The 14,857-nt window shown below is 51.3% G+C and overlaps 1 protein-coding gene across 1 annotated transcript in view; it reads right to left on the reverse strand.

Moving 5' to 3' along the window:
* The window catches only part of NSMAF (neutral sphingomyelinase activation associated factor), a 102,389-nt gene that overhangs the window by 25,476 nt on the left and 62,056 nt on the right, over positions 1-14,857 (reverse strand). The window contains exons 23-24 of the mRNA XM_044293317.1: positions 14,083-14,141; positions 5,010-5,077 (exon numbers count right to left, since the gene is read on the reverse strand). Of these exons, the coding sequence (XP_044149252.1) occupies positions 5,010-5,077; positions 14,083-14,141 (127 nt within the window). The remainder of the gene's footprint in view (positions 1-5,009; positions 5,078-14,082; positions 14,142-14,857) is intronic.

Consider the following 14,857-nt stretch of genomic DNA (forward strand, 5'->3'; position numbering starts at 1 on the left):
CTACGGAACGAGGAGGCATACGCGGCCCGAACAACGCACGAGAGCGTCCGCTCACTGCAAAAATATCACTCAGCGAAGAGGGCCAGCCACAGAGCGCCACAGAATCTACGGAAGTGCAAAGTGCAAACTGAAAAAGAGTTATGCACAAGACTAGTATTTTATGCGATGGAACGCAAACTGACCGCCCCGAAAGGGGGGAAATGTACCTGGCAAACTGTAGTCTGTAAGAGTGCAAAGGCCCGCCCCAAAAAGGGGGGTGATGCCCAAGGTCGTACCTACGTCAGAGAAGTAGGGCGTACCATACTTCGCCCAGAAGGGGGCCATGCACATAGCCACACAGTATCCAGCAGGAAGTCCACCTAGTGAAAGGGGGACATGCACAGGGCTATCCTAGCATTAAGTGAGTGTGCAACAATCCACCCAACACCGAAATTTCGTGAGAGTGTAACAACTCCGCTAATAAAGGGAAACATGTGCAAGTCCAACACAGCACATACAAGAACAGCCTTGAACCTCGTGAGCGTGCAAATTTCCGCCCAGGAATGAGGGGTGGTCACGCACAAGGCCAGCACCGTATACAATGGGAGCGTAAACGTTCCACCCATGTTAGAGGGCCATGCTCAAGGCCAGCAACGTATCCGGTGAGAGTGTAGTATGCCGCCCAGAAAAAAGTGGGGGGGGGGGGGGGGGGGGTCATGCACATGGCCAGCATCGCATCCAGGGAGAGTGCGAGCAGTCGGTGAGAATGTGTGTATGTCACCTGAAGGAGGCATGCCCATGGCCGGCAGCGAAACCAGTGAGAGTGCGTACACCGCCCACGGAAGAGTGGTCATGCATACGGCCGGCAGCGGATCCAGTGAGAGTGCAAGCACCCCGCCACGTATGGGGTTCATGCACATGGCCAACAACGTACCGGTTAGAGAACAACCACCGACCGAGGGAGTGTATGTATGCCGCCACAGGGAAGGAGGCATGCCCAAGGCCGGCAACGAATCCAATGAGAGCGCATCGTACCGCCTATGGAAAAGCGGTCATGCACATGGCTGGCAGTGAATCCAGTGAGAGTGCCGAATGCCGTCCACGGAAGGGAGCCATGCCTATGGGCGTCAGCGACGCACAAGTGTAGCGTTCCGCCTATGGAAGGGGGTCACGCACATGGTCAGCAGCGAATCCAGTGAGAGTGCAGCGTTCCACCTATGGAAGGGGGTCGTGCACATGGCCAGCACCGTATCCGGTGAGTGCAGTATTCCGCTTAAGAATGATGGGGGTCATGCACATCATCGGCAACGAAACCAGTGAGAGGCAGCGTCCCACTTGTGGAAGGGGGCCGTGCACATGGCCAGCACCGTATCCGGAGAAACTGCCGTAGTCTGCCAATGAAGAGGGGTTCATGCACAAGGCCAACCCGCAGCCAGGGAGAGTGCAGTATCCCGCCGAGGAGGGGGGTCCTGCACATGGCAGGCGTCATAACTGGAGAGGGTGACGAATCCTGCCTACAGAAAGGGCCGCATGCACTTGACCAGCGCCGTATCGCGGAAGAGGGCAAGAAAAACGCCTAGAAGGGGAAAATGACCCTGGCAGCGCCGCAGCCGGGGAGCGCGACATGCCGCCTATGGAAGGGGGGCATGTATACAGGCAGCACTACTGAGATCAGGCTGCAGCGTCCTGCGCAGCCCACAAGGTATATATAATAGATAAATAAATAATATATATATATATTTTTTTTTATTTTTTTATTTTTTATTATTATAACAGCCTCACTGAGGCAGAAAGGTGAGCCACCTATAGGGGCACAGAATCCCTGAGAAGCAGGGAAAAAAAGGGGGGGGGCAGCCACACAGGCCCATCCGAAGCCGGCCTGTACCCAAAGGGTTAACAGGGATCCGGCCTGGGGGGCGGCGCTGCGATCCCCTGGGGGCGGGGGAACCTCCAGGCGCGAAGAATTCGCGCCTGGAGAAGTTCCAGCCCCCTCCAACAGAGGCCGGAATTTTGCGGCCTAGCAGGCCGTGAAGCCGGGGCCTAAATTTGTAGCGGCGCCCGGCTGACCGGGGCCGCACAGTATTCAAATACCGGCCGGGCCTACGGAGCGGCGCCTGCACATACCGGCCGCGGATGCCCACCCCGCAGGCCGGAAGAGCCGGGGACCCTGATTTCGCTGCGCCCGGCCGACCGGAATGTTCCGACGGTCGGCCGGGGGCTTGAAGCATAGCGCTCATTTGCAGGCCGCGGGTGCCCACCCCGCAGCCCGGAAGCGAGGACCCTGCGCCCGGCAGCCATTTCACTGCACCATATGGCCGGCAGCCACAACCACCTTGCCCTTGGACCGGTGCCCATGAGGGTAGAGGAGGGTCAGGGGCAGCAAGGCGCGGGCCCCCTGGCCCTGAAGCAGTGGCCGGTAAGAGAGGGAGACCTGAGACCGGGTGCCAGTGAGGGTGGGAAGCCTGCATAACCCCTCCGTCAGGGGCAGCTAGGTGCGGACCTCTGCAGCTCCCTAGGCATCCTTCTTGCAGAGAGAAGGTGCTAATGTCCTATGGAGACCAGGAGAGAGGGAGCAGAATGTCGCCCTGCGGCAGCCCAGGGGCCAGCCTAGTCTAGCAGGGACAGAAGGGTCCAGAGGCCCAGTATGGGGGTCAGGCACGCAGGAGACCGGGGTGGGGTGAGGGGTGAGGGGGGGGACGTAGGGCTGGAGAAGCCAATCTCTCACCATAGCCGTCTTCACCCTCGGTCTGTTCCAGCAGGGTCGCCCCTTCAGCTACTGGCACCGTAGTGGCAGGACGCTGGAAGAGGGACTTGGCGTGCGGGCGACCCTTACGCTGGCGGGATGCAGGGGAGCTAGGCTGCCCTGGTCCACCTTGTCTTCTGTGGGGGAGGCAGCAGTGCGGATGCCGGCACTGGCGCAGCTCAACCCCGGGAGAAACAGAGAGGTCTAGTGCGTCTCTGTTGTCCCTGATGATCTGAAGAAAAAGAAAAGAAAAAAAGTAAAAAGCAAAACTAAAACTAAACAGGAGAAAACAGCCCTGCAGTAGCAGGGAGTGTCTTGCCTCCTTGGACACTAAGCAAAAACTGGCAGTCTCTCTCTCCAGGCTGAGGGTATAGCTGTGGAGGAGGGGCTTAACAGTTTTCACTTAGTGTCACGCCTCCTAGGGAGATGAGCTATACCCAAGGTCTTCTGTGTCCCCCAAGGAAACTGGGCGAGAAAAGGCATTTTCTATTATAGTGCCGGCGATGTGCGGTCCGTGAAATGCGGAATGCACACTGCCGGATTCCGTGTTTTGCAGATCTGCAAAACACCTACGGACGTGTGAACTGACCCCAACAATGGAAGAATAACCAGATGGTCTAATACTAACGGGTACATTCTAATCACGGTTAAACAACTCATAGTCCAAAACATCAAGCCACTGCCCGAAGCCTAAACAGGACCTGCCCCCTCTCCTGACATGTCTGTTTTTAGCAACTACTTGCATCCCCCCATGTGCTTGAAGTTATGAATGAATTGCTGGCAGTTTGCAATGAAGGTGCAGTTGGGTGTTTCCAGTTGAGGGTGTGTCCCTGCACAGTCTGCCACTATCCCATCAGTGCTGCCAGTGTCAGACTGTGCAGGGACACCCCCAAATGGTAACACCTATCTAGACCTTTATTGCAAACTTCTAACCATTCATTCACCACTTCTAGCAGGAACAATAAAGGAATGGTACATGATAGAGTCATAAGAATAGATGCTCCAGAAAGGTTATTACATGGGGAATACAAGTAGTTAATAATGAAGCCATGTGAGGAGAGGGGTCAGGTCCTTTTTAACGTAATCCTCCAGTCAGAAGCTCAGAAATGATATGTAAGTTAGTGTCTACAGGGCAGGGTTGCCTGGTATCGATTTTCCTCAGTACTTGCTCCTTGACTACTTTCTAGCTCAGCTCCATTAGGGCAGAGCTGTGATTTGTGACTACAATGGGCAGCAGTCAGAGACATGCCCCCTGCAGACTTGGATGATGTGGAGTGCCAGAGTAATCGCTCCCGGTTACAAATGCGGAGAAAGCCACCCTGGTGATGTTTAACACTTCACTAACATAGTGGGCAGGAACATTTCTAAAGTGGATGGCACAGGTACATCAGCGATTTTACAAAAAACAAAAAATTGGAGGGTCATTTATCAAACTGGTATAAAGTAGAACTTGCTTAGTTGCCCAAAGCAACCGATCGGATTCCACCTTTCATTTTCCAAAATAAGCTGTTTGAAATGAAAGGTGGAATCTGATTGATTGCTATGGGCAACTAAGCAAGTTCTACTTTATACCAGTTTGATAAATGACCCCCAATAGTATACCATTTAGGGCAATTACTACTGAAAAGAATAAGGCTCCATTCACACGTCCGTATAATGGGTCCGCATCAGTTCTGAAAATTGCAGAACGGGTGCGTACCCATTTTATTCTCTATGGGGACGGAATGGATGCGGAGAGCACACTATGTGCTCTCCGCATCCGTATTTCCGGAACGTGCCCCCGATCTTCCAGTCCGCGGCTCTGGAAAAAAAAATAGAACATGTCCTATTCTTGTCCGCAAACGCAGACAAGAATAGGCAGTTCTATGGGGGTGCCGGCCGGGTGTATTGCAGATCCGCAATGCACTACGGATGTGTGAATGGACCCAAAGTCATTCTCATTATACTAGCCATCCAGTGTTACCATTGTGTAAAATATCTAGTGTAACCAGTCTAAAATAATTTTAATATAGCTTAAAAAATATAAATAAAATAACGTTCTTGTAGTTTCCCCCTCTCTGGTGACGGTGGACGTCACTGCAGCAGCCGGTAACTACCCTCAGTGGATTTAAGAGGCTGGTCGACATGTGATGCACCGTGATAACATAGTGGGGAAGCAGGTGGAGTTTACAGCAGTTTTATCAGCCACTTCATGGTGATTTTTTAAAAACCTCTTTAATAATTCCCTTTGCAGTTTTTATAGGGCTACTCTGCTACTGATATCAGCTGCATATCTGTGACCATTTACCATATTAGAGAACGACACACTCCTCTGCAAAGACTTCTGACTTGTGGAGAACATCTTCAAAGTTGAATCTGCAAAAAATGACTGTGCGTTCATACATTTAGCATAAAACAAGGCTTCTATTCACGATTCAGCTGGAACACAAGTACATTACACAGGCCCCCAGTTGGTGGCTCCAATAGAATCCTGAAAAGCTTAGAAATATTTCCATCTGATAAAGGGATGGCATATCACCAGGATATCCCATATACTCTGGGACCCCCACTGACCCTGAGTACATAGAGGAAGGGGCTGAAGTCCTGTCTCAGCACTGTGGTCTCTTCAGGGTCTGTCCCTCCGCATCGGCGTCCTGGCTACCTGAAATTCCAGCACAGCTCCATTCAAATGAATAGGGCTGGCTGCAGCTCCCTGCCCAGCCACGTGGCCCTTTATTTGCAAGATTGGTGAAGATCTCAGAGGTGGTACTACCACTGATCATAGAGTGGTGGCATAGCCATCATTTTGTGAGATGAGAAGGAATACCCATTTTAACACTATCCGACCTAAACAAAGGCGCTGGAATTATATGCCGCATTCATGTGTGTGTGCCTGGAATTGTGGAAGTTGTGTGTGTCATGTCCAGCCTTCCGTCACATTCAGCAGACAGCAAGGAACGCTTGTATTGAAAACCTCTTTTCTTTATCAAATATTTCCATATACAATAGTAAATGAGACAGTATAATCACAACAGTCCTTTAGATGTTGCATAAAATCCTTTAGTCCATTCAAAGCAGCAACACAACCTACACAGCAGCTTGACTGACCACAGAGATGGACCATGTGTGATTCATGTAACCTGCAATATTTTAGGGGCAAGCCCCCTTTCTCAAGCAGCCATCTGTCACAACTCTTCTGGTCTATTGGCAGCACTAAATATCTATTAGCCAGGATGGTGTGTGTCACAAAGATTAACTTTCTCAGTGGGTGGGTTTGTGTGAAATTTGCAGGAGGAAAAGTCATATACTTTAAAAAGGAGGCAATACACCCCCACAGATTTATATCAATTTAATGTTTTTGGAAGGTGGTTGGATCTGAACTGTGATTCTATGTACAATATTTGGTGTGACCAGCCTTTGCCTTCAAAACAGCATCAGTTCTTCTAGGTACACTTACACACAGCTTTTGAAGGAACCTGGTAGAGAGGTTGTTACAAACATCTTGGAGAACTAATCACAGATCTTGTGTGGATATAGGCTTGCTCAAATTCTACTGTCTCCTCATGTAATCCCAGACAGACTCTAAAAACTGCCAACCCAGCAGCTCCTGACCAGTGTGGGAGTCATACAATTTCAGAAGCAATGTTTTAGAGATCTGACCTATGGTTTACCTGGGTCATAAAAAAGGAGATTTTTGTATAACTTACCAGTAAAATCTCTTTCTCGCTCTTCATTGGGGGACACAGCGGTTCGTTGGTATAGCTATGTCCTCTAGGAGGCGTTGACACTAGGCAAAAGCTGTTAGCCCCTCCCCTGGCAGCTATATCCCCTCCAGCCTGGAGAGAGAGCTTCAGTTTGTGTACAAGCGGTAGGAGAGGCAAGTAAACCAACAAAAAAAACGTGCAACACCAACAATGCCAAGGAACCAACAACGGGGTTCTAACCAGCAACTGCCGCAGCTGTGGTCGAACAAAAATACTGTCCCCCAATGAAGAGCGAGAAAGATTTTACTGGTAAGTGATACAATAATCTCCTTTTCTCGCCCATATTCATTGGGGGACACAGGAACCGTGGGATGTCCAAACGCAGTCCACAGGGGGGACCACAGACCCACGGAAGCAAGCGTCCCTGCAGGCATCTAAGAACTGCCGTCTGCAAGACCACGCAGCCCAAGACAGCGTCCGCCGATGCACAAGTAAGCATCTGGTAGAATTTTTAATGTGCGTCAGGAGGACCAAGAAGCTGCCTCACACAACTGTGCAGCCGAAGCGTGATTCCTCCGAGCTCAAGATCTGGAGGAGTGAGCAGTGACAGTTAAGGACGGGACCTGCCCCTAAAGCGGTGTGCCTCCGTAAATGCAGCCCAAATCCAAAGTGCGATTGCCACCGTGGAGGCCACCAATCCCTTGCAAGCACCTCCCAGAATGACAAAAAAGGGGAGACCGTACGCCGGAAGGAACTGGAGGCTGCTATAATCTTCAGAGCCCTGAGAACATCCAAATGGTGTAACACCCTTCCTTTAGGGTAAAAGCAGAGGGACAGTGAGGGAAGGGCAATGTCTCATTGATCTGAAAGTCAGAGACCACCTTCGGGAGAAGAAGGAATGGGCCGGAGAACCGCCTTATCCTTGTGAAAAAACCTGAAAGGCTTCTCTGTAAGAGAGCGCCGCCAACTCAGACACCCATCAGATGGATGTGATAGTATTTTCTTGTAACTATCTTCCAGGACAGGAGTCGGAGTGAGAGCTCCTGCAAGGGCTCAAAGGAGAAGTCTGGAGCGCCGAAAAGACTATACTCAGATCCCAAGGCGGTAGAGGAGGACGGTACGGAAGAACCGTATGGGCTAGTACCTGAAAGAAGGTTTTTGTGGCCCAGAAGACTCTGGAAAAGCTGTGTCCCCCATGGCAGAAGATGCCGAAACCTGACCCTTCAAGGCACGAAGGGCTAATCCAAGGTCCAACCCTGATTGTAGAAGGACAGGACCGTGGGGAGAGAAAAAAAAAAAAAAAAAAAAACGAATGGGGGAAATGCCCCGGCCTTCACAGAAGCCCAGGAAGGACCTCCAGGTCCTATAATGGATCCTGGGTGATGCAGGATTCCTGGCCTGAATCATAGTGCGGATGACGTCCGGCGAAAAACCGGTTTCCATAGCCACGCCGTTAAACGAAGAGACCTTAAATGCTGATGGAAGACCGGACCCTGAGAAAAAAGGTAGTCTCTGAGTGCAGTGACCAAGGGATGTCTTCTAGAAGGAGAACGAGGACGGCGCGACAGGGCCAATCTGGAGAGACTAGGATCTTCGGAATGCCCTCACTAGATCTGTCATAGAACCCCGGTAGGAGTAGGAAGGGGGGGGGGGGGGGGGAACATGCAAGTAGTGAGAACTCCTGCCAAGGAGAAAAAGAAACAGGGAGAGCATGACACATGCTTCCTGCGGATGAAGAAAGGAAGTAACGTAGAAGCTACCAAGGCTTGCGGAGTGGCTATGAATCATGAGCCCGAGGAGGAAAAGAAAGAAGGAGAGGAATAGGCTAGGTCTAAGCTCATTCCCTATCTGAGACTGGCGCTATACAGAAATAGCCAGGATATGATGGCTGTGCAAAAAAACTCCACCTGAGGAGGAAGCCAGGCAAGGGGAGTTCATTGTATTGCTAGCCCTATCCAGGGGCGTAGCTATAGGGGGTGCAGAGGTAGCAGTTGCTACCGGGCCCAAAGACCCTTGTGCCACATAAGACACTGGTATTATAGAAAGTGTATGCAAGTTACACCTCTGGCTGGACAGAAGGGGTTAGGTTAGCTAGGGGGGGGGAAGGAGGGCCCAAGCTGAACTCTTGCACCAGGGCCCATGAGCCTTTAGCTACGCCCCTGCCTATACCCCAGCAGAGGGGCCACCTGTATAAGCCACCAAATGCAGTGCTAGAAGAGTCCCCCCACCTGACGAAGGAGCTGTGCAGTAAGAAACCTAGTATGGAGTGGTAACGCAAATACCACTCCCCCAGTAGTAGCTGGTGCTCGCCCGTCAGTGAAAAACTGAGGGGGAGGCCTGACTATCCCGTAGAAGCCATGTACCATACTGCTCCAGAGAAGTAGAGCTACCCTAAAAAAAACTCTACCTGGAAGGGCGCTGAACAGAAGCAGCTGCCAAAGCTAGCACCAGGGTAGGACCCCTACCTGAGGGGGACGCCCCACTGCAGCGACTACGAACTCAAGCATTAGCGTAAGCTGCACCTGTGGAGGAGAACACGCTGTAGTAGCGAAACCAGAGTGCCAGCAGAACCACCTTCCCAGAGAAGGGGGAGTGGTGAATAGAGAATATAGAGTCAGTGAAAACACACTCGACTCGCTAGAACATACTCACCATATTATGTGCAAAGGAGCATGCACTACACATTGCTGCGAACAATATCATGACCGACTGGAACAGAGGAGGCCCATGGAGATGGGGGGTCCCACAGGACACATAGGTGATGCTAGGTAACCACCTGAGAAGGCAGAGGAACAATAAGTATGCCCAAAACCAGCACTCAGACACCCATCAGATGGATGTGATAGTATTTTCTTGTAACTATCTTCCAGGACAGGAGTCGGAGTGAGAGCTCCTGCAAGGGCTCAAAGGAGAAGTCTGGAGCGCCGAAAAGACTATACTCAGATCCCAAGGCGGTAGAGGAGGACGGTACGGAAGAACCGTATGGGCTAGTACCTGAAAGAAGGTTTTTGTGGCCCAGAAGACTCTGGAAAAGCTGTGTCCCCCATGGCAGAAGATGCCGAAACCTGACCCTTCAAGGCACGAAGGGCTAATCCAAGGTCCAACCCTGATTGTAGAAGGACAGGACCGTGGGGAGAGAAAAAAAAAAAAAAAAAAAAACGAATGGGGGAAATGCCCCGGCCTTCACAGAAGCCCAGGAAGGACCTCCAGGTCCTATAATGGATCCTGGGTGATGCAGGATTCCTGGCCTGAATCATAGTGCGGATGACGTCCGGCGAAAAAACCGGTTTCCATAGCCACGCCGTTAAACGAAGAGACCTTAAATGCTGATGGAAGACCGGACCCTGAGAAAAAAGGTAGTCTCTGAGTGCAGTGACCAAGGGATGTCTTCTAGAAGGAGAACGAGGACGGCGCGACAGGGCCAATCTGGAGAGACTAGGATCTTCGGAATGCCCTCACTAGATCTGTCATAGAACCCCGGTAGGAGTAGGAAGGGGGGGGGGGGGGGGGGAACATGCAAGTAGTGAGAACTCCTGCCAAGGAGAAAAAGAAACAGGGAGAGCATGACACATGCTTCCTGCGGATGAAGAAAGGAAGTAACGTAGAAGCTACCAAGGCTTGCGGAGTGGCTATGAATCATGAGCCCGAGGAGGAAAAGAAAGAAGGAGAGGAATAGGCTAGGTCTAAGCTCATTCCCTATCTGAGACTGGCGCTATACAGAAATAGCCAGGATATGATGGCTGTGCAAAAAAACTCCACCTGAGGAGGAAGCCAGGCAAGGGGAGTTCATTGTATTGCTAGCCCTATCCAGGGGCGTAGCTATAGGGGGTGCAGAGGTAGCAGTTGCTACCGGGCCCAAAGACCCTTGTGCCACATAAGACACTGGTATTATAGAAAGTGTATGCAAGTTACACCTCTGGCTGGACAGAAGGGGTTAGGTTAGCTAGGGGGGGGGAAGGAGGGCCCAAGCTGAACTCTTGCACCAGGGCCCATGAGCCTTTAGCTACGCCCCTGCCTATACCCCAGCAGAGGGGCCACCTGTATAAGCCACCAAATGCAGTGCTAGAAGAGTCCCCCCACCTGACGAAGGAGCTGTGCAGTAAGAAACCTAGTATGGAGTGGTAACGCAAATACCACTCCCCCAGTAGTAGCTGGTGCTCGCCCGTCAGTGAAAAACTGAGGGGGAGGCCTGACTATCCCGTAGAAGCCATGTACCATACTGCTCCAGAGAAGTAGAGCTACCCTAAAAAAAACTCTACCTGGAAGGGCGCTGAACAGAAGCAGCTGCCAAAGCTAGCACCAGGGTAGGACCCCTACCTGAGGGGGACGCCCCACTGCAGCGACTACGAACTCAAGCATTAGCGTAAGCTGCACCTGTGGAGGAGAACACGCTGTAGTAGCGAAACCAGAGTGCCAGCAGAACCACCTTCCCAGAGAAGGGGGAGTGGTGAATAGAGAATATAGAGTCAGTGAAAACACACTCGACTCGCTAGAACATACTCACCATATTATGTGCAAAGGAGCATGCACTACACATTGCTGCGAACAATATCATGACCGACTGGAACAGAGGAGGCCCATGGAGATGGGGGGTCCCACAGGACACATAGGTGATGCTAGGTAACCACCTGAGAAGGCAGAGGAACAATAAGTATGCCCAAAACCAGCACCAAAGAAAGAAGGATACAATGTGGAATAGCCACCGTATCCACTTGCAGCATCCATATACTACTAGATGAAGAGTACCGGGCACCCGCGGGTACCAACTGATGCTACGTCCCACTTGGAATAAGCCAAGGCATTATAAGATTATTAATTATTCCCCCGCTAGTGGATCACTTGTGGAAGAGGGTAATGCAACAGGAAGCACGGTGATGTGCAACACTCCACCTATGTAAAGAGAGTGCGACAGTCGGGACTGAATGCAAGGTAGTGCAATTATTCCACCTAAGAAGGTGGAATGCTCTGTGAAGGGGGGGTTAATGCCCACGGTGGGAACTAGAGCATATGGCGAGTACTGTACCCTGTGGGAGGGGAGTGCAATTATTGCACCTAAGTAAGGGGGTAATGCATATAGCACACCTTGTAACCAGTGATAATGTCATCACGCCACGTATGTAAGGTAATGCATACAGCAGGTACTGAACTCAGCGGAGAGGCCATTTTGCCACCTACAGAAGGGGGGAAAATATACGTCCGGCACTGAACCCGTGTTATTGTACTTAGCCCACCAATAGCAGGGGAATGTATAAGGCAAGTACTGTATCCCGTAGAAGTGCAATAACTCCGCCATGGAAGGGGGCAATGCATACAACAAGTACTGCTGGCCACCGTAGACGCAATCCTGGGAGATTGCTCCGGATTGATGTCTGGGTCTATTCAAGGAGAAAAAAACGACCTGCTGTGGCCCGCTTGTGTGTAGGTTTACCCCTCAAAACTGACTGACTGACTTATCAAACTACCCAAAGGGTGGGATGGGAACTTCTAGAGGCCCATCCAACGGATTGCGCAGGCGGTACATTATCAACCAAACTACCTCGGAGGGTGGATTGGGAAGTTCCAGAGGTGCTCCACTGGATTGCGCAGGTGGAGAATGATCAACCAAGCGACCCCGGAGGGTGGATTGGGACATCCAGAGGTACTCCATTGGAATGCACAGATGGAGAATAATGAATCAAACGACCCAGGAGGGTGGAACGGGAACTACCAGAGGCCCAGGCATTGGATTGCGCAGGCGGTGCCTTATCAATCAAACGACCCCGGAGGGAGGATTGGGAAGTTCCAGAGGTGCTCCACTGGATTTCGCAGGTGGAGAATATTCAACCAAGTGGCCCCGGAGGGTGGATTGGGACATTCAGAGGTACTCCATTGGAATGCGCAGATGGAGAATTATGAACCAAACGACCCAGGAGAGTGAATTGGAAACTGTCAGAGGTCCTCCGTTGGATTGCGAAGGTGGAGGAATATCGACCAAACGGCCCCGGAGGGCGGATTGGGAACCTTCAGGGTCCTTTACTGTACTGCACTGGTGGAGAGTCATCAACCCAACAGCTGCTGCTCCTGTGTCCAGAACAGAGCACGGATCCAGTCTGTAACAGCATGTTTTTTATTTATTTTTCATTTTTTTAAATCTGAAGGGATTTTGAACACAGAGACCATGGGTCTGATCTACCAGCAGTGATAGGGCTAGATTTAATCCTGCATATAGCAAGTGCACTGCATCTAGATGGGGGTCCCCTTCCGATACCGGCCTAGCAGAAGTGGCCGGCCAAGAAGGAGTAAAAAGACCAGGGGTTAGTGCCAGAGGCTTCTGAGGGCGGGGGACAGCTAGGCGGAAGAATTCGCGCCAGTGCGCTGCCCCCCCCCCCCCCTCACATATCCGGGGAGGAAATCGCGGCCTAGTATGCCGCGAACCGGGCCTAAAGTTTGATGTGCAGCCGACCGGGAAACCCTGCCGGTCGGCCAGGGTATAGAGGACCGGCAGAGGTGCACTGCTGTGTCCCCCTTCACACACCAGCTCGGGGAGCCCGCCCCGCGGGCCGGGAGAAAAAAGCAGGACTGGAAGACACCCCCCCTTCGGGACACCTGTAAGCTCAACGGAGCTAACCCTTGCGGCACCCGATGAAGTACGCTGCCCCTGAACGTGCGATTGTGAAATACTACCTTCCTGAAGCAGAGGGACAGAAGAGCCTCGCAGCGTATGGAGTCATTAACAGGCGGCAAAACAGGCAGGCACCTGCTCCCCTGCCTGCCTGTTTGGCCGCCTAAGCGGGGGACAAGGAATTAACCCCCTATGTGCTTAGTCCCATCGGCACCAAGGGGGACAGGGAGCATGTCTTCAGGGGTACTGGGCAGAAGTCGGGGGACAAGTAATTAAACCCCCTATGTGCCTAAGTCCTATTGGCACCGAGGGGGGGGGGGGGGATGCCGCCAAGGGGAAGAGGGAAAGGTAACCATACTTACCTAGTCCCGTGTACTTACCTCATCTTCATCCTCTTCTCTTCTTCCTGCCTAAGTAGACCCTCAAGGTCACCTCTTTCAGCGAGGTCACCTCCTCAGCTGCTGCCACTGGCTGAGTGGCAGGAGTCTGGTATGGCAGGAGGGTCTTCTTCTTAGCGGACCTAGGTGACCCCTTGGATGGCGGGAAGCAGGGGAGCGAGGCTGCCCTGGATCCTCCTTTTGCCTCTGTGGGGCGGTCGAGCGGTAAGGGACTCAGACACTGGCCTCGCTCCCCGGGAAAACAGAGAGACTAGGCGACTCTGTTTGCCCAAACTTAAAGGGAAAAATAAAAAAGAAAGAATTGGCTAAGTAAGCTGTCCTGCATACGGCAGGGAGGTCTTGCCTCCTATGACACCAAGCTAAAACTGAAGCTCTCTCTCCAGGCTGGAGGGGGTATAGCTGCCAGGGGAGGGGCTAACAGCTTTTGCCTAGTGTCAACGCCTCCTAGAGGACATAGCTATACCAACGGTTCCTGGTACCCCCAATGAATATGGGCGAGAAACTAAGATTTATTTTTGATCATAATGAAGTTAAGTAGGACGATGTAATGCTGGTTATGCTAATAGTAGAGATATCGGAGGCACAGAGGAGTGCAACTGACTGGAACAGGGGGACTGTCCAGAGAAAACCAAGGCACACGGGAGGACCATACTCCTCATAATTAACCTATAGACTAACCTTGTGATGTTGTAAAGACTGAAGATCCATTTGAAGATACAGCAATTCCAGTTATAGCCCTGAAAGTTATACATCAATAACACATTAATATCAATGAGAAAACAAACAAATGTAACATTTCTTTCCCTCAAGCCTTTACAATGCAGGTATAAACATAGGAACCTCTGTTGCAGGCAAACATAAAAGCAAGCTGTGCAACAATCAGGTAATTATTACTATTTTTATAAGATGGGGATGAGACTTAGGTTAGGGCTACATAACATTTGTTGCGTGGCATTTATTGTAACTATAGTCTACTGTGTCGCATTGTCACATGCTGTGACTGCGACAAAACAGTCACACAAAAGTCCAACTTAGATGGATTTTTGGGGGACTGTCACAGTGCGACACCATGGACTATCATTACAAAAAATGTTGCACGACAAATGTTGTCGTGTAGCCCTAACCTAAAATCCAGGTCTTGACTCCAAAGATTATCTGCTTGGATTTGGAAGAGTTGGTGTGTGGACCTTTCCTGTGTTTCTGCTCATCCATTTTCTATAAGTTAGGTTGTACTGCTCATTGCATTTGGTTGTTCCCTTGAGCTTGTTGTTACTAGGCCTCAGGGAGACGCTGGTTCGTTCACCTGGGTTAGGAACTAGTAGTCTCTTTCCGTCACTACCTCTAGGGCATTTCAGGGCATGTTTAGGTTCTGGCGTATGAGTTATCCCACCTTCAGGGTCTATACATACTGACAGGGACAGGTTTCCTAGGAGGTGACTATTCCTCTCTCCCT

Source organism: Bufo gargarizans, chromosome 5, assembly GCF_014858855.1.
Source record: "Bufo gargarizans isolate SCDJY-AF-19 chromosome 5, ASM1485885v1, whole genome shotgun sequence".
NCBI lineage: Eukaryota > Metazoa > Chordata > Amphibia > Anura > Bufonidae > Bufo > Bufo gargarizans.